The sequence below is a fragment of the Cervus canadensis genome, chromosome 1 (assembly GCF_019320065.1).
Source record: "Cervus canadensis isolate Bull #8, Minnesota chromosome 1, ASM1932006v1, whole genome shotgun sequence".
NCBI lineage: Eukaryota > Metazoa > Chordata > Mammalia > Artiodactyla > Cervidae > Cervus > Cervus canadensis.
The window spans coordinates 26,987,992-27,011,481 of NC_057386.1; the positions used below are offsets into that span (position 1 = coordinate 26,987,992).

Genomic DNA, 23,490 nt, shown 5'->3' on the forward strand with positions numbered 1-23,490 from the left:
TTAAATTTAATCTCTCTCATTCTGCTGGCTTCTCCACTCCTTTCTGTTTGGATACAAACAGAATTTGAGGTCATTTCCTGCAAAGTTTCCATCTACCTTCAGAATCCAAGGTTACTGTCACAGGAATGTAGGCATATAGTTCTGGGAATTTCATCAACTAAATAAAATGTCCATTTGGAAAGGTGTCCTACACACAAGAGCGTGACATAAAGGTTAAAAAAATACTAGTCTAGTAAATTCAGAAATACAATGTGTACAAGCAGAAAAGATTCTCACATGAGTGGTCTGACGAGATGTTGTGTGGAACCAAAACAAAGTCATCCGTGTCACAAGAAGAGTTCTTGCTACTAGTACTGGCAGAATCTTTGGACACCTGGAGATAGTTGGGAGGACCCAATGGTGGGGAGGATAAGTTTTCTTCCTGAATATGCTGCATATCTGGAAGGGACTAAAATTAATAACATAAAATTAAAAGTGGCCTCAATAAAATGCAAGTCAGAATAGCCATTAGACTAAGGAATATTTTTTTCATGAAAGTGGCACAGAGTTCAATTTCATTGAAGATTTTAAAAATCTCTTTGGAAAACCTTTCCCTTAGAGATGCACAGTTTAAGGTGTGTTTGCATAACACCGTCTAAAATGCTTCCCAAAAGTGATACTTAAAACACATCACACCTCTTATCGCGTGCACAGGTCTGCCTCCCCTGAAAGGTCCGCTGTTAATCTGTATCATGTCCCATCCCCGCTTCAGCTCATGGCCTAGCAAAGCAGATACTCAATATCTGCTTACCTAATGACTAAAACAAAATGTCCAGGAACTTGAATGACATTCTGCACACAGTTTTCAATCTCCAATGAAGAAAAATTCTAAAAGGGAAAAGCCAAAAAAAAAAAAAAAAAAAAGGAAAAAGCCAGAGGCTATGTTACACAGAAAAGTAACTAAATCAGTAAGGATAACTGTGTATAAGCACAGGGAATTACTAACACTTCCAGAAAAAAAGATTTAGAAAGCCTTACAGGTGTGGGTGTGTTCCTTTTGTTTTCTTTTTTGTCAGGGGAAGGAGTTGATTTGTGGAAGATAGACCTGTAAGGGATTTGTGGAAGATGGGACCATAAGGGAAGAAAAGCATATGAATATATTGAATAGATCCTTGGGCACAAGTAGCTATATTCCTCTTGGCACTTGCCTAGTTCAAAGACACAGTAGTCACAACTTTAACCGAATATCTTCATCATACAACAGTCTCCTAAAACAATGAACTTCGTAACTTACTGTGTTAGGTCCCCATTACCCTGTTTAACCTTTGTTTCTATTTAAGAAAAATACTACAAAATGCTCTGTAAAGCCCAGTTTTAACCCACTACTATTTCTTCAAATGTCACTGCACAGTGAAACCAGTCTCAAATCTCCTTATCACTTCTCTGTGTGTGTGACATATACATGATATAAATTCTCCTTATCACTTTTTGAATAGCACTTATGCTTCAAGGTTATAAACGGAGTGGAAGTTGGAGGAAGTAACATTACAGAGCACTCACCACGGGCTTTGCACTGAGCTTGCCACTGGGCCCTGTTAAGAGCTTTCCATGTATTATCTAACTCCAGCCCTATTCTGATATCCATTTCATACATAAACAAAACTCAGAAGAGAGAACAGGTGAGCGGGCCAGGTTCCAAGCACCTAACTCCACCAATTCTTCCCTGTGCCCTTGCTCCCCAGGCAGGGACTCTCTCAATGTCTCCCTTTGCTATTTATAAAACTACCTTCATCCACAGCCACCTGTGTGGAAGAGATGCTTCTCAGGTTCAAAGGTCATCTTCCACTAATTCTCTTCCCTCTTCAAGGACCCTGATCAACTCCCCTCTGCTTTCCCCTCTGCACACAAACATGTGTAATTTCTTCACATCTCAAATCAATATAACTCTCTCAATTACCATCTTATCTCCCTTTTTCACTTAACAATGTTTCTTGAAATTTCAGTTTTCACTGACTCAAATCCCTCACCTCCAAAGTATCACTTGCTGCTGCTGCTGCTGCTAAGTCACTTCAGTTGTGTCCAACTCTGTACGACCCCACAGACGGCAGCCCACCAGGCTCCTCCGTCCCCGGGACTCTCCAGGCAAGATCACTGGAGTGGGTTGCCATTTCCTTCTCCAATGCATGAAAGTGAAAAGTGAAGTCACTCAGTCATGTCCGACTCCTCGCAATCCCATGGACTGTAGCCTACAAGGCTCCTCTGTCCATGGGATTTTCCAGGCAAGAATACTGGAGTGGGTTGCGACTTCCTTCTCCAAAAGTATCACTTTACTCACCACAAGCCTCTTTTCTGCCTTCAACCCTCCAATGAAACTGCCTTTACTAAGCTTCCCAATGATTCCACTGCCAGGTCTGTGGACCCTCCGCTACTCCTTCAGGTACTGGACTCTGCTTCCCAGACACTGGGCCCCCAGCCCTCCATTCAGGGACCCTGCTCTCCGTTTCCCTTTCTACTTCTCAGTCTCTTTTGCCCCTCTAAGGAGACCGGTGGAGTATGAGTTTCCCCAGTGCCACCCTGGCCTCCAACCCTCACAGTTTATACCCACCTGGGGCCCACTGTCGCCTTCCTACATCAACTACCCCTGCAGAGTGCTGACTCCCGAGCTCAGATCTGCCTCTGGGCCTGCACATCACAGTGCATCATTCTTGTGCTCCCCTTCTAAGTGGCTCCATCAACTCACACAACTCAGGCCCCGTCAAGACCTTCCTCTTCCTTAGGTCCCAAATTCAAGCAATCTCTAAGCACTGCAGACTCCTCATCCTGCTCTTCCTGGCCCCTTGTCCTTTCCTTTCCTACTGCTGACTTAGTTCAGGCCCTCATTCTCAAAAACAAACAAAGCAAACCCAAAAACAGTGCAATGGTCACAGGCTGTTCCCGTTGCTCTAGGAGAGAGGCCTCTCTTCTGATCTTCCATCCAATCCCCCACCTGCTTACAGAGGAATTTATTTGCTAAAACACACAGTGGATCAGGTCACACCTCCACTTAAAGCCACTCAAAATGTCTCAGCACACAGAGCCTGCTCTGCTTATAGCCCAGATTCTGCCAGGACGCAGACTGGCCCCACCCCGGCTCCACTCACCCCCCAGCACATCACCTTGTTCTCTGCACCCTCAGGCTGGGCCATGAGAGGAGCCTGTCCCACAGTGCTTCCTGCAACGTCAGAGGGTTCAGCTCTGTACAGCGTGGCGGCCATCAGTTATAGCTGGCTATGAACATGTGACATGTAGCCAGGAAGACTACCTAGTTGAATCTGCAAATCACTTAATTCTAACAAACATACGTGGCCATGGTGGGCTACAGACTGCTGCAACAGGTCATGGTTCCATGGGGATTCCTCTGCTTACATTACCACTCTTACAAATTCAAAACTTAGCTCAATGTCTCTGCTGAGGGTCCCTGCAAGCTCTCAGTCTGATGTCATGGCCTCATCTCTAGTCCCACAAGCAAGAAGAGGCATGAGGCATCTGCCTCCCACAGGCTGCTCCACCGGCCTCTCCTCCACACAACCAAACCCAGAGCTGCTCAACAAAGGGACCTGCCCTGTCACTGGTATCAACCAAAACTTCACACAAAGTGGGCATTAAAGACATTTAATTAAAAGAGTAGATATTTAAGAAGTATTATCTACATAGCATTTAGCTTATAGCCAGTATCAGATCTAACAGAATTATTTGAAATTTTTTGTTCCAGTTTTTGTTTTTCACCTTTCAAAGACTTCTCTGGAGTAAAGTAGCAGCTGGGTATTTTGGGAGAATGTAAAGAACAGACTGTCACACGGGCGTGCCTGCCTGCATCCCCCTCAGAACAGGAGTCCAGCCCAGCCCCAGGAGGGAAGGAGTGCATGCAGGATGTCACCTCACTGTTGCGGATTTATGTTGACACAAGGCCTATCAGATCACTCCACTTTCTAATCTCTAATTGGAAATTATACAGAAACATTCCTGCTCTCCTTTTTATTTCCAGATTTGTTATTTTCACTTCAAGCATGAGCTCTTCATAAAGGCCTTCTAAAAAAAGGTTTTTCCACCAAAGTTCTGGGGCTTCCCAGGTGGTGCTAGTGGTAAAGAACCCACCTGCTAATGCAGGAGATATAAGAAACTCAATCCGTGGGTTCAGTGTAGGAGACATAAGAGACTCAACCCCTGGGTCGGGAAGATCCCTGGAGGAAGGCATGGTAACCCACTCCAGCATCCTTGCCTGGAGAATCCCATGGACAGAAGAGCCTGGCAGGTTACAGTCCATAGGGCTGCAAAGAGTCAGACATGACTGAAGCAACTTGGCACGCACACGCAAAGTTCTGAGCATTTATAATAACTACGCCTCCCTTCCCCGCCACGTCTTCTCCCTGGTCCGCTCTTCCAGCAGCCCAAGCACTCCTCATTTGCTCTCCCTTTCAACACGTCTCATCCAACAAAAACCCAATAAGCTGTGTCCTGTCAAAGCACTCTCCCACTGTGTTCCCCTGGTGACCCCTCTCTGTCTCCTCCCACGGTTGTCCAACCACCCTGCAGACCTCCCTACACCCAGGTCCTCCCCTGCCCCGCCCCCTCCAGCACACTGTGCTCTCTACACCCCGTGTCACCTTGCATCATGTACATACTCCATCACGGCAGCTACAGTCATCATGTACCCACCACGTACCACCACCCACCCTGCAACCAGAGGGTAACCAGGCCTATGTTACGAATGAGGAGCTGACCTGCCCAGCAGGTTACAGGAGCAAGCAGCAGGGCCAGACACAGTCTGCAGTCTCTCCCTGACAGTGTACTTCCTCAGACTCTTCCCACTCACTCTAGATTCAGTGTTTTTCTTTATTCCAGACTGAAACAGGAAATATATGACATTTTTTTCCCCTCTTAAGTCTTTAAATCCATGGGAATATAACGTAAGTCTTCTTAGCCCTCTGCCTTTCTATTTGGTCTGAGTCGGCAGGCTGTGCAGAAGGGCTTTGCCAGTGTTAGGGCTCAGTCATGTGCCACAGGCTGCTCCAGCCTCTGCCTTTACCAGGGGCCATCGGGTCTCCCTGGAAAGCAGGAATAACAGCACCTGCCACTGCCTGAGTATTACTGTGTGCCGAGCAGTGCGGTCAGTGCTTTTCCTCTTTATCCTTAAAAATGCCATGAAGCATGTAACTTACGCTCACTTTACTTAGGCTCAGAGAGACTGAGTCACTTGTCACAGGCAACATGGCGAGTCACGAACGTGGACATGTCCAAGCCCAGACTCTTGAGTAGCAGGCTGCTAACCCCCAGCCAGCTTCCTGTGCAGCTCCCCAGCCCCACTGCCAGCAGAAGTCAAGAAATGCGTGTCTGCAGGCCAATCTGAAAAATGCCCGAAGAGGCTGACACAATGGTCTCTGGACTTTGACTTGTGAAAAGTTTCAAGGTCACAACTCTCAGGCAGCAAGAGAGATGTGGGGGGAAGTCCAGGAAAGCACAGAAGAGGGAAAGGCAAGACCCAGGGGAGCAAAGCAGGAGGAAGGAGTTCTCAGGACCAGGAAGAAGCACTGAGACTGGAGGGAGGGGGCTGCAGGGGAGCAGCTCACAGGGCCTGTCGCCATGACGACAGGGTCTCAGGCCCAAAGGGCACTCCTCTACCACTGGAGTTCTCTGTGTACTAACTTTCCAGATTGATGTTTATGATGTTCATAAAATAAATACAAAGCTACCTATCTATCTGTCACGGTGAAACCCTTCCCAACCTTACTGAGCATGAGAAAGTGAGAGCACTGTGTTCCTGGTTCAGAGGAAGGCAGCCCTGAGAGGTACCGTGTTCTGCTGAAGTGTGCACATCTAGGTAGGGGCAGATTCCAAACCGAGATCCTCAGCAACAGGGCTCCCTGCTCAGGCCTCAGCCGCGCTAGAAAACTCCACACATAAAGAGAACACCCATAATATATCTGCAGCTCTGTCTGTGAGCAGACGCACTAGCACACTCTACCGTCACTTCTAAGAACCCCAGGACTTACCGGTGGAGAGGCGAAACGACAGGACGGAGAGCTGCCATAGGAGCCTCCAGCGGCAGAGCCGGCGTACACGGGCACCGGGACTGGGCAGGCTGCAGAGAAACACCAGGGAAGAGAGGCCGCTGAGTGCAGCTACCTGAGTCGTCCACTAGAAAACCCGCCACAACCGCCACAGCTTCGTGCTGACCAAAATTCACATCCACATACTCCCAGGGATGAAACTAACAACACAGCAATTACTGAACTATTTCAAATTGGATGTAGAAGGAAAAATGGAACTGGAACTAAATAAACACAACTATAAGTATTTAAGAAAAGCCCAATGAATCTTGAGAAGCACATAAAAGATTAATTTTGTGAAACCAAATCCTAATTTTACCTTACGGTTGCATTTACTTGTTTAGTAAAAATGTAAAAAGTGGGTACTCACATTTTTTTACTGGAACTTGCTCAAGGAAAGGATGGCTGAAAAATGCTTCTGTAATGAAAATGAGAATGCAACCTTTAAACTGACGTTGATTTTGGCAGACGGGTTGATCTTGTCGATGTAGTCAACATAGTACCCTTGAAATCATATATAATTATTAATGTTGTTGTTTAGTTGCTAAGTCATGTCCAACTCTCTTTTGCAACCCCATAGACCCCGCCAGGCTCCTGTGTCCATGAGATTTCTCAGGCAAGAACACTAGGGTGGGTTGCCATTTCCTTCTCCAGGGGATCTTCCCAACCCAGGGATCGAACCCAGGTCTCCTGTATTAGCAGGCAGATTCTTTACCACTGAGCCACCAAGGAAGCTCATAATTATTATTACCTTCTTTATACAGACACAATTTCCTTTCAATGTAACAGCATGCTATTTTTATAAATCATCTATAAAAATCATCAAATTGTAAGTAATTCTGAATCAGTGAAAATTTTAAAATAATGGCTGTGAATTCTCCAAATGCCCATTACTAACACAGTACCACGAAGACGACTAAAGTGGATCTGTCCTCTTGTGTGGCTGTCTTCAAGCAGACAACAACACAGAGAACCGTGGCCAAGCCCTCACTAAGCACATATGTGAACTACAGCTGTCAACTGTCCTGACAGGAAGTCTTAGGCAGCTGATTTGTTCAGTAAATTCCATCCTTCTATCCCAGAAGAAGTATTTCTACAGCTGGTTTCACATTTTTAAATTCACATTTTTAAAAAAGTTATTAATTTGATTTAGTTCCTTCAGCTATTCACCAAGGATAAAACCTACACAGTAAGCCTGCTAATTAGATAAATAGGTAGGTGAGTACATGAAAGTATATTATTTTACTCTTTTTTCCTGTATGTATAATTTATTTCATTATTTCTTTAAAAGCCCACAAAGACCATCTCAATTATCATTAGGTCTCCAAATTATGTGCTACTAAATAGTACAGAGTGGACAAGGAGAATAGCATAGCATGGAAGTTTGCCAGATAATACAAGATCAGGAATGAGATTAACTCAGATTTAGTCTAAATGACTTCACTCTCTGAAGCACTTAGTTCATGGCCTCAGTAAATGTTCTCAGTAGAAAGTAGTTCTAACAATTTCTGTATAGGGGGTGGGATGAAATAATCTGGATATATCTTTTCTGAAACTTCTGTAGAAACTGATATTGAACTTTAGTTCATGCAATTGGTAAATATTTCTATCTTTCAGAGAAAGAAATGGACATTGCCCAGTAACCATGAGAAAAATGGGCCAATAATGAAATAACATACAGGTTAATAGTTTCTAAATTATTGATTAAATATTTATATTCTTTCCATACATTTACAAAATATGTAAAAAGGGAAAACACAGAGATAGAAAAGTAAAAATGAATTTCATTTTCCTCTGAAACCTCTATAGTATCTTAAAAAAAATTGTTTTTCATGTGGTTGCCAAGAGGGGAAAGGAGGGTAGGGAGGGACTGGGAGTTGAGTATTAGCAGATGTAAGCTATTATACATAGAATGGATAAACTATAAGGTCCTACTGTATAACAGTGAACTATATTCAACAACCTGTGATAAACCATAATGAAAAAGAATATATATGTGTGTGTGTATAACTCAATCACTTGAGTTATACACAGTTAGTGTATAACTAACTGTGTTAGTTAGTATCACCAGATACTAACACAACACTGTATATCAACAATACTTCAATAAAACATAAATTAAGAAAAAAAAAACTCTTCAAAATACACAAAATTATAAACCAGATACAAAATTTGAAAATATTACTTACCAAAGTCCATTCTATCTTTTTGGTTTCTCTGAAGCAAACCCAAAAGAAGATTAGCCAAATAAGGTGATGTTTCTCTGGGAATGCTGCGGGGGCAGGGGAAAAAAAAAAACACTAAAGTGGTGAGTTTATATATATTAACTACACAACTTTTGCTTTCATTATGGTAAATGAAAATGTATATGCAGTTTCACAAATACCACATTTTATACCAAGACAACCATGATAAAGCCTCATTCCTTAAAAGAAAAACAACCCACTAAGCAGTTGCTTCTGAGAAGCAGCATCAGTCTGGGAAGACTCTTGCCTGAGATTCTCACTGCCTTTGTCAGAACATCTGTAGGACAAAGCCGCTCACAAGCACAGCCTACCTTGAGTTTTAACACAACTTCAACCTAGCACTGAGAGTTGCTACAGAGTTCTCTGTTAAACAAAGAGCAACCTCCAATTCTGCCTGGAAAAGGGCAGAGCTTAAATAAATACAAGTGTCTCCAAACAAATGCTATACATAAGTTAAAAAAAGGCACAGAACAATTTGCAAAGTAATCTGTATTGAACTATATGTGTGCAGAAGCGCCAGTAAGAACCAGACATGGAACAGACTGGTTCAAATTGGGAAAGGAATACGACAAGGTTGTATATTGTCACCTTGCTTATTTAACTAATGTGCAGAGAACATCACACGAAATGCTGGGCTGGATGAATCACAAGTTGGAATTAAGATTGCCGGGAAAGCTATCAATATGCTGATGACATCACTCTAATGGCAGAAAGCGAAGGGAACTAAACAGCCTCTTGATGAAGGTAAAAGAGGAGAGTGAAAAAGCTGACTTGAAACTCAATATTCAAAAAATTAAGTTCATGGCATCACTTCATGGCAAATAGAAGGGGAAAAAGTGGAAACAGTAACAGACTTTATTTTCTTGGGCTCCAAAATCACTGTGGACAGTGCATTAAATTAAATTTCACTGCAGCCATGAAATTAAAAGACACTTGCTCCTTGGGAAAAAAGCTATGACAAACCTGGACAGCCTATTAAAAGGTAAAGGCATCATTTTGCCAACAAAATTCTGAATGATCAAAACTATGGTTTTTCCAGTAGTCATGGTACAAATGTGAGAGTTGTACCATAAAGTAAGTCTGAGCACTGAAGAATTGATGCTTTCGAATTGTGGTGCTGGAGAAAACTCTTGAGACTCCCTTGGACAACAGCAAGATCAAATCAGTCAGTCTTAAAGGAAATCAACTCTGAATATTCATTGGAAGGACTGATGTTAAGCTAAAGCTCCAATACTTTGGCCACCTGATGTGAAGACCCAACTCATTGGAAAAGACCCTGATGCTGGGAAAGACTGAAAGCAAAAGCAGAAGAAGGTGGCAGAGGATGAGATGGTTAGATAGCATCACCAAGTCAACGGACATGAATTTGAGCAAACTCCGAGTGATAGGGGAGGACAGGGAAGCCTAGTGTACTGCAGTCCATGGAGTCACAGTCAGACACAACTTAGCAACTGAACAACAGAATAAATATATACACATGAATAAACAGTCAAACATGTAAAGAGAACTCACACTAAAAATATTTCTAAAGAAAAAGAATTTCAAAAGGTACATAGCAAACTCTTGTTCTCCCTAAGGGCAGGGGAAGCCCAGCCACTTTCTGCTTTACACCCATCTGTTCTGTTTGCATTTCCCTCCCTTCCCTCAAAGAACACACATAACTTCTGTAGGTTTTTCTGGTGAATAAACTTAACATTATTAAAAAGAAAGAAAATGGCACAGCACATGGGCACATATGATGCTCTAGTAGCTTTCTAATTTCCTGTTAAAATGAATGCTCTCCTTACAGCTAACTGAAAAAAAGATGCAATAATGGAAAAACATCCATAAAACATATAGAATTCAGATAAATAATACAGTATTGACATAGTAAAACCCAGTGTAATCAAGACACATACCTAGGCATTAAGTTCCTGTTTTTTTCATAAAACATCCTTAGGTCTTGAGGACTATTAGCCTGTTTAAAAAAAAAAGAAGAAGAAGAAAATGGTTTAATTTCCTAAAACACCAAAGGCAAAAACTCCAAATCACATGATGGATGCTCAAATTCTTGCTATAGAATAGAGACTGAACTTGAAAGCCATGGACTGCTGAGGGAGCCATCGATGGGCACAAGACTTCTAACACCTCTGACACTGTATGCAGATTCTGCATATCTGGGCATAATGTATCTTTCTGAGGTCAGATTCTCAGAGAGGCCTGAGGCTCAGAAGACTCACTCACTACTCTGGAGGTTACATGGCCCACCCAACATGTGTGCTGTGTGAAGTCAGATGCAATGTACCTTCAAGGGAGTCAAGCCAGAGAACTAACAAAGTGCTCCTTTCCAGCCTCTCGAGAACACAACACAGCAACCTTGCAGTAAGAGCTGCTGAATTACTGAAGCTGCCTCTACCTTCAAACCAGGCTAGGAAATCAAGCGTTCAACCTGCTGTGTCACTGACTTTTAATACCATCTTGGGCAAATTATTTCTCTCTGTTTTAGTTTTCAGATTTAAAAAACGGTCTCTGTAACTGGCCAACATGAACTCAAGAGGAATCACTGTGATCATATGCTAGAAGAGCTCCTTCTGACAGAATGTTAAGGGAGAGGCAGACCTACCTAAAATAGTGTAAAACCTAAACAATGACCTCTCCTCTAGGAAAGGCAGGAGGAGAGTTGTTACCCATCTTCCCAGACCTGCCCCCACCCTCACATGGATTCCCAGACCCCAAATCCAGGCTAAGCAGGAAGCGCTAATGTCACACCTATTTCCCATGGGGTTGTTAGCCTGAGTTGGAGAACCTAGTATTACCTAGGATTAACACCTACACTGTTCAAGGGTCAACCGCATTCCCCATTTCATAAGTCAAAAGGCAACTTCAAAATGAAAAGAGCCCCAAACTAAGTATACCTGAAAAGAGTCATGGTACCTGAAAAGGTGGCTTTCCAACGAGGCACTGATATATCACTGTCCCGATGCTCCACAAGTCAGCCTTGGCATCATAATGTTGAGACATGATAACCTCAGGAGCCTGGGGAGAAAGCAATTCAAGAGATGCGCATAATGTCAGTTACATAATTGATCTCCATGTGTTAACTGGAGAAAGTCACACTCCTAACAAAACTACAACAATAAAAACAACACACTGTGATACTGCCCTAATCAAATGATACTGCAATCAATACAGACCCACATTCTTACACTGAGGTTTACTGCTGCTGCTAAGTCACTTCAGTCATCCGACTGTGTGACCCCATAAACGGCAGCCCACCAGGCTCCCCCATCCCTGGGATTCTCCAGGCAAGAACACTGGAGTGGGTTGCCATTTCCTTCTCCAATGCATGAAAGTGAAAAGTGAAAGTGAAGTCGCTCGTGTCCGACTCTTAGCGACCCCATGGATTGCAGCCTACCAGGCTCCTCCGTCCATGGAGGTTTACTGGCAAGTCTCAAAAACAACAGTGGAGGAAAAGCAGCAGGTTGCATAAAGAAAATATGTCTATATAATAGTATGAACACATAAAATACAGAAAGAGCATTAAAATAATAACAAAGAGTACACCTCAATCCCAAGACCAGGGTTACTTCTGGGGCAGGAGAGTAGGAGAGTGAGAAGGGAGGGTTACAGAAGGCACACAAACCGCTTCCGAAATATTTCATTTCTTCTAAAAGAAGACCAAGGTGAACACGGTAAAATGTTAACTGTCAAATGCGGATTGTAGGCACACAAGTGTTTGCTACATTAGTCCTATTTCTGCCATTTAAAAACTCTAAAATAGCAGAAAATCTATTATGCAAAACATAATAAAAACAGTCTTAAAAGCAAACAAAAAGTCTCTGATACTTTGTTACAGCTGTTTTCTCCCCTCTCATTAGATGTTGCTTTCAAAAACTACCATCAATCAAGGTAAGCATTGACTGGAAATGCTAAATACACTGAATGACAGTGACATTTTATTTTCTAGGTGTAACATTTTTATTTATTGTTCCTAGTAAATTTCTTACTGGGTCAACTTCCTTTAATAATCAGCCCAAGTACTCTCTCTAGCCTCAAGGCTGTAAGTTTTGAAACTGAACTGATTTCACACTCAAGAAGTACAAAGTAGTATTTAATTAGATTATAAGATTTATTATATAAGCAGTAAGGTTATGATCAAGAAAAAGTAAATCTAACACAAAATTTCTCTGAACTTTGAGCACTAGTTCCCTTGATCTCAAAGCTGATTTTATATTAGAAGTAACCCTAACTGAACATAAACCCATTTTAAATTCAAACTGAAGTAGGTTCATTTACTTCACAGGATTCTGAAGCTCCAGAATCAAAGTGTTTCCAGGTTTACCACCTCACATTAGTTCAGAAGTGTCACAGCCTCACCCTATTAGACCTGACAGTAACCACAGGAGAGGATAGAGAAGAAAAGTTAAGATTTTACAGCTGTTACGTGTGACACAAATGGGAAACATTTCTATAGTACAGGGATCCTGTCAAAAGACAACATGCAAAGGATGACTACATCCTATAGCTGAAGATACGCCCCAAAAGATTTTTTTTTCATTTATTTTTATTAGTTGGAGGCTAATTACTTTACAATATTGTAGTACCAAAAGATTTTTTTAAGTATTCCTAAAATTATACATCATGTATAGCATGACCATACTTCATGAATTTTTTTTTCAATTTTTATTTCTAATTTAATCTAATAGAAGATATCTACCATAATAACTAATCATCTTAAAAAAATAAATGCCAATGGGCAAAGATGACTTTTATAGTCCACTAGGCTAAAGCGCGGAGAAGGCAATGGCACCCTACTCCAGTACTCTTGCCTGGAGAATCCCATGGTCGGAGGAGCTTCGTAAGCTGCAGACCATAGGGTCGCTAAGAGTTGGACATGACTGAGCGACTTCACTTTCACTTTTTACTGTCATGAATTGGAGAAGGAAATGGCAGCCCACTCCAGTGTTCTTGCCTGGAGAATCCCAGGGACGGGGGAGCCTGGTGGGCTGCCATCTATGGGGTCACACAGACTGAAGCAACTTAGCAGCAGCAGCAGGCTAAAGCGAAAGACATTTGTATTACAGCATTTCAGTAATATAATTAACATTTATAAATAACTCAGACTATGATAAAAATCACATTTTAGTTGGAAACAAGCTTTATACTTAAATTCCAATGCTTCCCGCTGTAAACACAAAGGATGCAAACACTCACCATGTACATTGGGGACCCGCACAGCGTGGCAGCCATCATGTTACTATGCAAGTAACGGGCAAAACCAAAATCAGCTGTTTCACAAAATAAAAGGGAGAAAGTCAAATGATACCTTTGCTCACATTTAACACAGATCATATGATTCTTTAAGATACAAGCGGGCACAAAAGAACTATGAGAAACTAAAGCTTATTGACTTAGACTGTCCACCAAAGAAAGAAGTGGCCACCTCACTTTGAACAAGTTAAATAATGGTAGTAGCCACCAATGGCACAAGTCACTGCTCTGCCAGTTTTGTAACCAAGAAGGGAGTTCCACGCTTTGCAAGAGCAAGTGCCAATAATAGTAAATGATTCATTAATAAAGCTCTCATTAAATAACACCACCAGGTATAGAGTTTGAGCTGTTTTCATCCTCCTCCAGATACCAGATGTAACCTACATAATAACAGAGGTTTCTTAAAATACTGGTAAAAAATTGTTTTTCCAAAAACCATGAGAACAGCTCTAAAAAAAAAATCTAGCATTATGAAGTGCTTCAAATAATACTGAGAGTGCTGAAGTGTTAGTCGCTCAGTCGTGTCCGACTCTTGGCGACCCCATAGACTGTATAGCCAGCCAGGCTCCTCTATCCATGGGATTCTCCAGGCAAGAATATAGGAGTGGGTAGCCATTTCCTTCACCAGGGGATCTTCCTCACCCAGGGATCGAACCCAGGTCTCCCACATTGCAGGTAGATTCTTTACCATCTGAGCCATGTCTTCCTTGAGTGGGCTAAAAAAAACCCAAAAAACCTTCCAAACAAGAAGCCTGAACTAAATAGTCTCTCAGATCCCTTAGGTTAAAATCCCATGAGCTATGAAGAATCAGGGTATTAATTTGCTGCCAGCAATGCAGTGTGTTAGCTTCCCTCTGATGAAGAGAAGCATCTACTGCTGAGATTCCTACTCGGAGCCCTAGTGCAGGCCTGTCAGACTTGTCTGAAATTTAGCACCTGCTGTCAACAACGTAAAGGATCCCCACATCCAAATGGACTTCAGTGAACAGAACAAAAATCTCAAGTGTCTCAACAAAATTCATCATTCTCACTGAACTAAAATTACCTAAGAATACTGAGTCTCAAAAGTGTTCTTTGAGTGAAACAACATAGCCATATACCTATTTTGATGCGAATACCACTGACACTGGACTTCCTGCGATTGGCGTAGGACAGCAGGATGTTCTGGGGCTTGAGGTCCCTGTGGATGATGCCCTTGCTGTGCAGAATGCGCATGGCAGCTGCGATCTGATGCAGAAACACTCTGATGGTGTCCTCGCTGAGTGTGCCCTTAGCTGGGAGAAAAGGTGTTCCATAAACACTTAAGCCTACAAAATCAAGTCTCATCTGTGGGAGTAAGGAATGGGAATTCACTTTTTTTCATTGTTTTTACCCTAACAATTTAAGTCTATGAAGAGATATCAAATATCTCAAAAATTTTAATCAACCTGTTGTAAAGAGAACTGATTTATGTTCACATCTTCCATTCTCATCAGTGTCCCTTTACGGTTTTCTTTTCCCACTTCTACTAGGAAGAATGAGCATGACAACAGATGCTTAGCAAATTCGAGTCTCCTTCACAAGCCAAAAATAAATCCCCTTCACATCAAGTTCTTGGGATAAATGTCCATATTTAACCCCAAACACTACCTGAGTACAAATTAAAAACAGGTGATATGCTTGGCTGGTGAGACTAAGACATTGCCCCCAACTGGACCTGTCAGGGGGCTGTGGCCCACACCTGTCTCCTTTTCATCTCCCAGAGGCATCTCTCCTAACTAAAGACACCTGTAAGAAGCCACATCTTCACTGCTACCAAGAGGTGGTGGGAACATGACTGGAGAGTAGTCACTATCCAGCAAACAGCCATGCTTCCACGTACACACCAGAGCATGCAACAGTTCACAGAGCCTGGTGTGGGGTCAGGCTGCCTTTGTCCAAATCCCAGGTCCTGCACTTATTAATCCTCACTGCACAGCCCTGGAAGTTGACCCCTCTGTGCCAACTCCTCCTCTACTGAAAACTGAAAACAGACTAACCACATGGGGCTCTTGCAACACTCAAACAAGACAGCACATTTAATCATAAAGACTTAAGGAAAACGCCTGGCACGTAATAAGTACTCAAAGGTAAAGTGAAAGTGAAGTGTTAAGTCACTCAGTCGGTCCAACTCTTTTGTGACCCCCTGGATCGCAGCCCACCAGGCTCCTCTGTCCATGGAATTCTCCAGGCAAGAATACTGGAGTGGGTTCCCATTTTCTTCTCCAGAGGATCTTCCCGACCCAGGGATCAAACCTGGGTCTCCTGCACTGCAGGCAGATTATTTACCATCTGAGCCACCAGGGAAACAAGGTAGTCAGTACACAAATATGTATTTTATTACAATGGATCTAAAAGTCAAAAGTCCAATTCCTTGAATCTACATTAGGTATTTAATATCCGTGACCCCATTTTGACTTCTCTAGCTCAGATGGTAAAGAATCTGCCTGCAATGCAGGAGACTCAGGTTCAATCCCTAGGTTGACCCCATTTTAGAGTCTGTGAACATACTTCTGACCATAGAACTCTAGAACATGTTCTTTACAACCTTCTCTTATGCGCTTAAGACTAATAAGAAAGACAGAAATAACACTAATACACTGAACAAGTGAAATATTACTTTTAAAATCATTTTAATGAGTGACATTTTACGTCCTTAATATCTTCAACAGTGGAAACAGTGACAGACTTTATTTTGGGGGGCTCCAAAATCACTGCAGATGGTGACTGCAACCATGGAATTAAAAGATGCTTGCTCCTTGGAAGAAAAGTTATAACCAACCTAGACAGCATATTAAAAAGCAGAGACATTACTTTGCCAACAAAGGTCCACCTAGTCAAAGCTATGGTTTTTCCAGTAGTCATGTATGGATGTGAGAGTTGGACTGTAAAGAAAGCTGAGCGCCAAAGAATTGATGCTTTTGAACTATGGTGTTGGAGAGGACTCTTGAGAGTCCCTTGGACTGCAAGGAGATCCAACTAGTTCATTCGAAAGGAAATTAGTCCTGAATATTCCTTGGAAGGACTGATGCTGAAGCTGAAACTCCAATACTTTGGCCACCTGATGCGAAGAACTGACTCATTTGAAAAGACCCTGATGCTGGCAAAGACTGAAGGCGGGAGAAGGGGACGACAGAGGATGAGATGGTTGGATGGCATCACCAACTCAATGGACATGAGTTTGAGTAAACTCCAGGAGTTGGTGATGGACAGGGAGGCCTGGTGTGCTGTAGTCCATGGGGTCGCAAAGAGTTGGACATGACTGAGCAACTGAACTGGAGTATCTTCAAATAAACTAAATCCCCATGGTTTAAAAATTATCAAATACTTTTTTCTGAGAGCTATTTTTATCTGCTTTTAAAAATTCTTTGGAGTTCTTTTCCTCATGCTATTAAAAAGAAAAATCCAAATGCACTATAACACAAAAAGTGAAAGGTTCCCTGCTCCTCTCCCTGGAGATGAATGAACACTGTTAAACTCTGGAGTATGTTCTCCCGGTTCTCCCAGCTCTACTGATACTTTCCTGCAGATGGATGCGACGATGACTGCACATTAGTGGGAGGGTCAAATCAACAATTGGAGCTCTACTGCTATAACATTTTAAATTACACTGAAGCAATGAAAATGGACAGTACCATTTTTTCCATCTCATTCATTTACATTTTAATTTTAGGGCTTAGAAAATTTTTGCCACTATGAATGACTGCAGCTGCTTAGAACTTGTATCTTTGCCCCATGACACACAAAAGTTTATCTGATTCAGAGACCAAAATTCTAACACTGTTTCTGTGCAGAAAAATTAATGATCTCATTTAGGCTGTTTCTGGGCACAAACTACAGTAGAAATTCACGTATTTCTATGAACACGGAATGCCTATTCTCAACACAATCCCATAAACTGAAATTCTCTTGGTAAAAGCTTAACATTTTAAAGGCACAGCCAACATGAAAACTCTCAGACGGATGAACTCCTGAGCAGTTGGCCCTGACAGGGGAGACTCAGCCATGGCTGCCAAACTGAACGTATCTGCTAGAAATAATGTTAAAGTACAACTTACCAATTACTTCACAATTTCCCTTATTTTAACTTGCAGTCAATAGAATTTGTTTTTTATCTTTTGAAGATGTGAAAGGCACTTTATTTATCAAAGCAAATACAAGGACTAAATGGGTGTCTTGTGATTTAATGGCATTATGCCCTCCAGACCTCTGACTGACAGATCTTCTTGATCAGTGCATCGCAACAGAAATATAATGTGAGCCTTATACATACCTTAACATCTCCTAGTAGCCACATTTTCAAACGTGAAAAGAAACTGGTGAAATGATATTTAACCTAGTACTTCCAAAATATCATTTCAACCTATAATCAACATTAAAAACCTTGATATACACTCTTTCTTTCAAAACGCAATGTGTGTTGCAAATCACACACACCTTTCAATAGCCCAACAGCCCTATGTGGTCAGTGGCTACTGTAGTGGACAGTACATCTCTAAGACAATGCCTTGAGGACCTAAGTTATTCGACACATCTCTTCAAGTGGTAGAGAGGGGAGAGGTTAAGTATGACCAGAATCACACAGCAATTAAGTGACATAACAAAGGAACTACCGCAATCCAGCCTGCCTGTCCGACTCCAACATTCAGGTAAGCTCTTCATTGATCTGAAACGACTGCTCTGGAATATCCAAAGCAGAGTTCAACATCATGTACAGACTGCTGAGGAAGCTAACAAATCTGCTATGGCAGCATCAGCACGTATGTCAGCCCAGAGGCTTTCTGTCAGAAAAGGACACTGATATTCCAACAAGGAAGTGAAATAGCTAAGTGCCCCTCAGCCTGACCCTGGAGAAAGGGGCTTTTACCTGGATGGATAAGAAGTCAAGGATCTCAAGATTTAGAGGTTAACAGAAGGTAAAAGCAAGGTGTCTTCTAGCTTCAACTCCTCTCCTCCAATAGAGGAAAAAATGCCCATCTCTGAATTTTATCAACTAGCAAATGACTTTTTGAAAAATCTTTACCAAACTGACATAATTTGAGAGAATCTCAGGAAAAATACAAAAATCACACATGGACTAACCTCCCAAGCTCAGAATAATGGCGGTCTCTCAGTGGGAGGAACTGGAGTAGGACTACAGAAGGGCCCACAGGAGCTTCAATTGTATTTAGAATTTCTTTAACTATGGGGAGCAGGAGAAATACTTGTGTTCTATATATTATTTCTACATGGCTTTCGAAATCTCAGCAATATTTTATATTTTAAAGATTTTTAAATCTCATTTTTAATTGTTCCTTGTTTATCTTAACATTTAAAATACATTGCTTCTCTTCTGTAAACTGCCCACACTGTTTGTGAGTGTATCTACTGATGTCTTAGTGCTTTTACCATCAATTGCCATGACCTAGTTCTAGGCTGAGAGATGAACCTTTTACTACTTTTTTGTTTGTTTGTTTTGCCTATTTCCCTATATCTTCAAGGGTGAACAAGTAGGTGCTGACTTCATCTAATGTCCTTTAAAAAGTACTTTGGAGGGACACAATTTTATCTGAACACGAGCACACTTTATATATGGAATTTCAAGCAACATCTAGTACTAAAACCTTACCTCTATGCCACAAAATAATGTCAAGGTTACCCTGAATCCCTTACGACATCTTTTAAAATTTACAAGTAACATTCATGTTAATAAACACATCCTAGGATACATTCTCCCACTATTATTTTTTTTTTTTTTTGAAGGAAATGAAAGAGACTAAAGGTTCACTACCAGCCCCCAACTAGAATCCTTTGAAGAGAAATTTTGTTGGTTTTTCTCTGATGGTTTTTCTCTGAGAGGCCTGACCTCTCAAACTGTCAGAGAAAGGCACACATAAACAAGTACTTATATACAAGTAAAGGAGTAAAACCACAACACACAACAATCAGTCAGCAAAGCAACCATAATTAAACATACACAAATATTTATTGAATGTTTCTATACATGTACAGAAAACAAGGGTAGCATATTTCAGAAGTAAAGAAGATTAAACACACTATAGTACTATATTGACCACTGACAAAGTCAAAAAATTACCTTGCAAATAATCTGCCAGGTCTCCACCATTGCAATACTGATATACAAAACAAAAAGTAATTAAAATAAGACACTGATTCAAGATTAATTCAATTCATTACCAGCTAACTTTTTTTTTTTAACTTGGCTACACGGCATATAGTATCTTAGTCCCCTGACCAGGGATCGAACCCACATCCCCTGCATTGGAAGCTTGGAGTCTTAACCACTGGATCACCATGCAAGTCCTATCAGTTAATTTTAATTAAAAATACATTTGTAATAATATAAATCCAGTCCCCCCAAAATTATAAGAATCATAGAATCAATTTTTAAATTTTATATTTTAAATTTTATATTCCTTATAAAATAGAACCTAAATCACTGAAACTTTATTAATTCAAATTTCAAATAACCTACTGTCAATTTTAAGGTATGTATTAATCAATAGAAAAAAAATAAAAAGAAACCTGGATACTACCTACCTCCATCACCAGAAACACAGAGTTGGGTAATTCCTGAAAAGTAAACATATTATACATTGTCTAGATTAGAGAAAAAATTAAGCATAAATTTTAAAATAATGATTGTTAATAAAATAGTATATGTATTCATTTTAAAGAAGTAAAATGAAATCACAAAATCCATTAGTAAGTGAAATTTAAAATTCCCTAAACACTGACATAAGCATCTCAGCTTCAATGACAATAATGGCTAATGTAGTCATCAAGAAGTTCAAGTCTATTCATAGAAAGAACTAAAGGAAGACCAACACTAAACGTGCAGTCTCAACTCTGGAACACATGGTCTGGGATGCTTCATCCTACCGGCCCACATACACCTAAAGGAAGCAAGTACTTGCGGGGATTCTTAACTGTAATATAATACATTTCCACCTTTTTGCTTAATTATCTTCACCTCTCCAGCTGGCCAATGTTTACATCTGGTATGTAACCCCATACCCTTCTCCTACTCATACAACGAGAAGCTAAACACACACACACACAAACACACTTTACTTTGAAAAAATGGGATAGCATATATAAATGTCTGAATCTTGCTTTTCTCACTCAATAATATACCAAAGAAATCCATCTAAGTCAAATGCATATGCACAAGTCATCGTATGACTGTATCACCATTTAAGCTGTTTCCTACCAAGGAACATCATTTGTTTCCAGTCTGGGCCATTATAAGCAAAGCTGTATTGTTTCTTGGACATACATCCTAGTTCTCAGGCTTTTATGGCCCTCAGATAGATGTCCAGGATTCTGGGTTGTTTAGTCAAGGATGTGCAGCTCCAACAGTGGCAGATACTTCTCACTGACAGAATTTTTAACTCCCTACTATAAACAAGACACTGGTCCAGGCCCCGAGCGTACAACAGTAAGACAGCAGAGTTCTGAATATCCTGTACTCCCCAATCTTTAATTCTAAGAAGGGAGGGTCAGGAGCAAGTCAACAAACAAAAGAAATAAGTACACAGAGCATAGAGAAGATAACAGGTGCTTTGGGGAAGGAGGAGAAACAGGGTTGGGGAGGGGACTGCAATTCAATTTAGGGTGGCTCAAGAAAGCTCCCTGAAAACAGAACTTTTGAGTGAAGACATAAGGAAGGTTGAGGTGTACCTGTGCAGAACACAGACACAGTGATCCATCTGCACATATAATCTCCCTGCAGGAAGGAGGTCCTCAGCACAAGGAAAAGGGGGAAGTGGCCAGGAACCACAGGAGGCCCAAGTAGACATAACAGAAGCAGCAACACGCAGAGAAGGGGAAACTGGGGATAGCGGGGTTTGTCTTTCACTCACAAAAACAGAAGCCCCTGCAGGACCCATGCAGAGAAAGAACACCCTGACCTGCATTACTGGGAGTACTTGGGCTGCAATGCCCAGACTCTTCCTCAGGGTATGGAGGCAAAGTATCGTCCCACAGCACTCCAAAAATCATATCCAAAGACTGACATTTGTACCAGTGACACATCTCCCCAATCACACCAGTAAGAATTACTGCACTTTCTACTTTTGCAAATAGGAAGGGTGAGAAGTGACATCTGTCACCTTAATTTACCTTTCTCTACTTGTTTATGAAAATTTCATCCATTTATGGCTGTCAGTATCCTCTGACGTAAGTTTTAAAAAATTTTTATGTCCCTACTTTTATGGCTTCTGAGTTTATCTTGATTTAAAACACCTCTCTAGGGACTCTCCTGGTAGCCCAGTGGTTGGCAGTCCTCCTGCCAATGAGATGGACACAGGTTTGATCTCTGGTCTGGGAGGAGCCCATGTGCTGCGGAGCGACTGAACCCTTGCACCACAACTACTGAGCCTGTGCTCAGCAACAAGAGAAGCCACCACAGGGAGGCCTGTGCGCTGCAATGAAGGCTCAGCACAGCCAAAAGCAAAAATAAATAAAATACCTTTCTAGCTCTTAGATTACATATAGTCATATAAATATTATTATAAGATCATTACTGCTTATTTTATATATTTAAGCCTTTAAGTCATTGAAAATTATTTTGGAAAAATGATGAGGACAGATGTCTCAGTTTGCCAGCACCATGTACTGAATGAATCTCTTTTTCACCATACTAAAAATTAACAAGAGGTAGACGTTTCCAGACCATTGACATTCATGCAGGGAAGTATTCCCAGATGACAATACTTACCTCATGCCCAAAATACTCAAAGATATGTATCTTTCGAAAGCAGGCGTGATATCACCCTCCAAACAGCTTTGCACCGTCCTTGGACTAGAGATCCATCCCATGTGGGCCCTCCACCCTCCCCTGCATCACCCAGCGCTCCCTCCACCCCCAGCACTCCTGCCACATCCCTTCTTCCAGGTCCTCACTCTTGTCTTTCCTGTCGGCTCCTCATAGAGGCTGCATCTGCGTTGGAAGCTGACAGGCGATTGCCCAGCCCAGCCTCCTCCCACTGTATTACATGACTATAGATTCATATATGCATTTAGAAAACTCTAAAACAAATATAACAAACAGTGGTTATCTCTGGGAAGTGCCATATTTTTCTAATTTATTCATTTTGATAATGTTGGAATATTTAGACTGTGAGTGAGTGAGTGAAAGTCGCTCAGTCGTGTCCGACTCTTGGCGACCCCATAGACTACACAGTCCATGGAATTCTCCAGGCCAGAATACTGGATCTCCCCAACCCAGGGACAGAACTCAGGTATTTAGATTCTTTACCAGCTGAGCCACCAGGGAAGCCCCATTCAAACTGTGGGCATATATTACTTTTGTAATTAGGGAAAATGTGTTTAAGTGTCATCTAAAGTGAAACCTGAGCACTACAATGTCAAAAGTTTTCAGTTCATTAAAGTGCACATAAGTCTGAGGTAGACCTCCACAAGTGGCGGCCAGTGTGAACAGTGCTCGTCTCCAGTGGATAAAATGACTGCACCGGCCTCTACACCCCACACCCTGTACCCTTGATCAGAATCCAGTGAGCAAATCTAAACTCTGTCTACTCAACAGCCAAGCACTCAAGACTATATTCATCTGACTAAGAGTTCTGAAGTCTATTTTTATAAATTAATTCCAGGAGTACACAATGCACAAAACAGTAAACATTTCTCAGCAGTCACCTTGATATTTCCAATTGTTCCACAGTTCTGGTTTCTGGAACATGTTCTCCCTAATGATATCTCATCCTGCAGCCAAAGTCAGTACTTTAAAATATTCTTCATTCCGACAGACAAAAATCTTAACTACACTCTCCACCCTGAAAGCAAAATCGACTCTGAAATTGACAGCGTTTTCTGTACCTCTCAAGAGATAGGGAATGAAGAGTTACTATTACTTAAGTTTTACACAAGGCACTGACTTGTACCTCGTG

The 23,490-nt window shown here is 41.5% G+C and overlaps 1 protein-coding gene across 5 annotated transcripts in view; it reads right to left on the reverse strand.

Moving 5' to 3' along the window:
- ULK2 (unc-51 like autophagy activating kinase 2) overlaps positions 1–23,490 on the reverse strand; it is a 56,794-nt gene that overhangs the window by 28,540 nt on the left and 4,764 nt on the right. For 4 of the 5 annotated variants that reach the window (XM_043473062.1, XM_043473061.1, XM_043473064.1 and 1 more), the window contains exons 4-13: positions 20,120–20,152; positions 19,656–19,692; positions 14,662–14,835; positions 13,505–13,578; positions 11,225–11,326; positions 10,210–10,268; positions 8,255–8,337; positions 6,436–6,483; positions 6,009–6,097; positions 277–448 (exon numbers count right to left, since the gene is read on the reverse strand). In XM_043473062.1, the coding sequence (XP_043328997.1) occupies positions 277–448; positions 6,009–6,097; positions 6,436–6,483; positions 8,255–8,337; positions 10,210–10,268; positions 11,225–11,326; positions 13,505–13,578; positions 14,662–14,835; positions 19,656–19,692; positions 20,120–20,152 (871 nt within the window). The remainder of the gene's footprint in view (positions 1–276; positions 449–6,008; positions 6,098–6,435; positions 6,484–8,254; positions 8,338–10,209; positions 10,269–11,224; positions 11,327–13,504; positions 13,579–14,661; positions 14,836–19,655; positions 19,693–20,119; positions 20,153–23,490) is intronic. The other variant, XM_043473063.1, reaches the window with a different exon arrangement.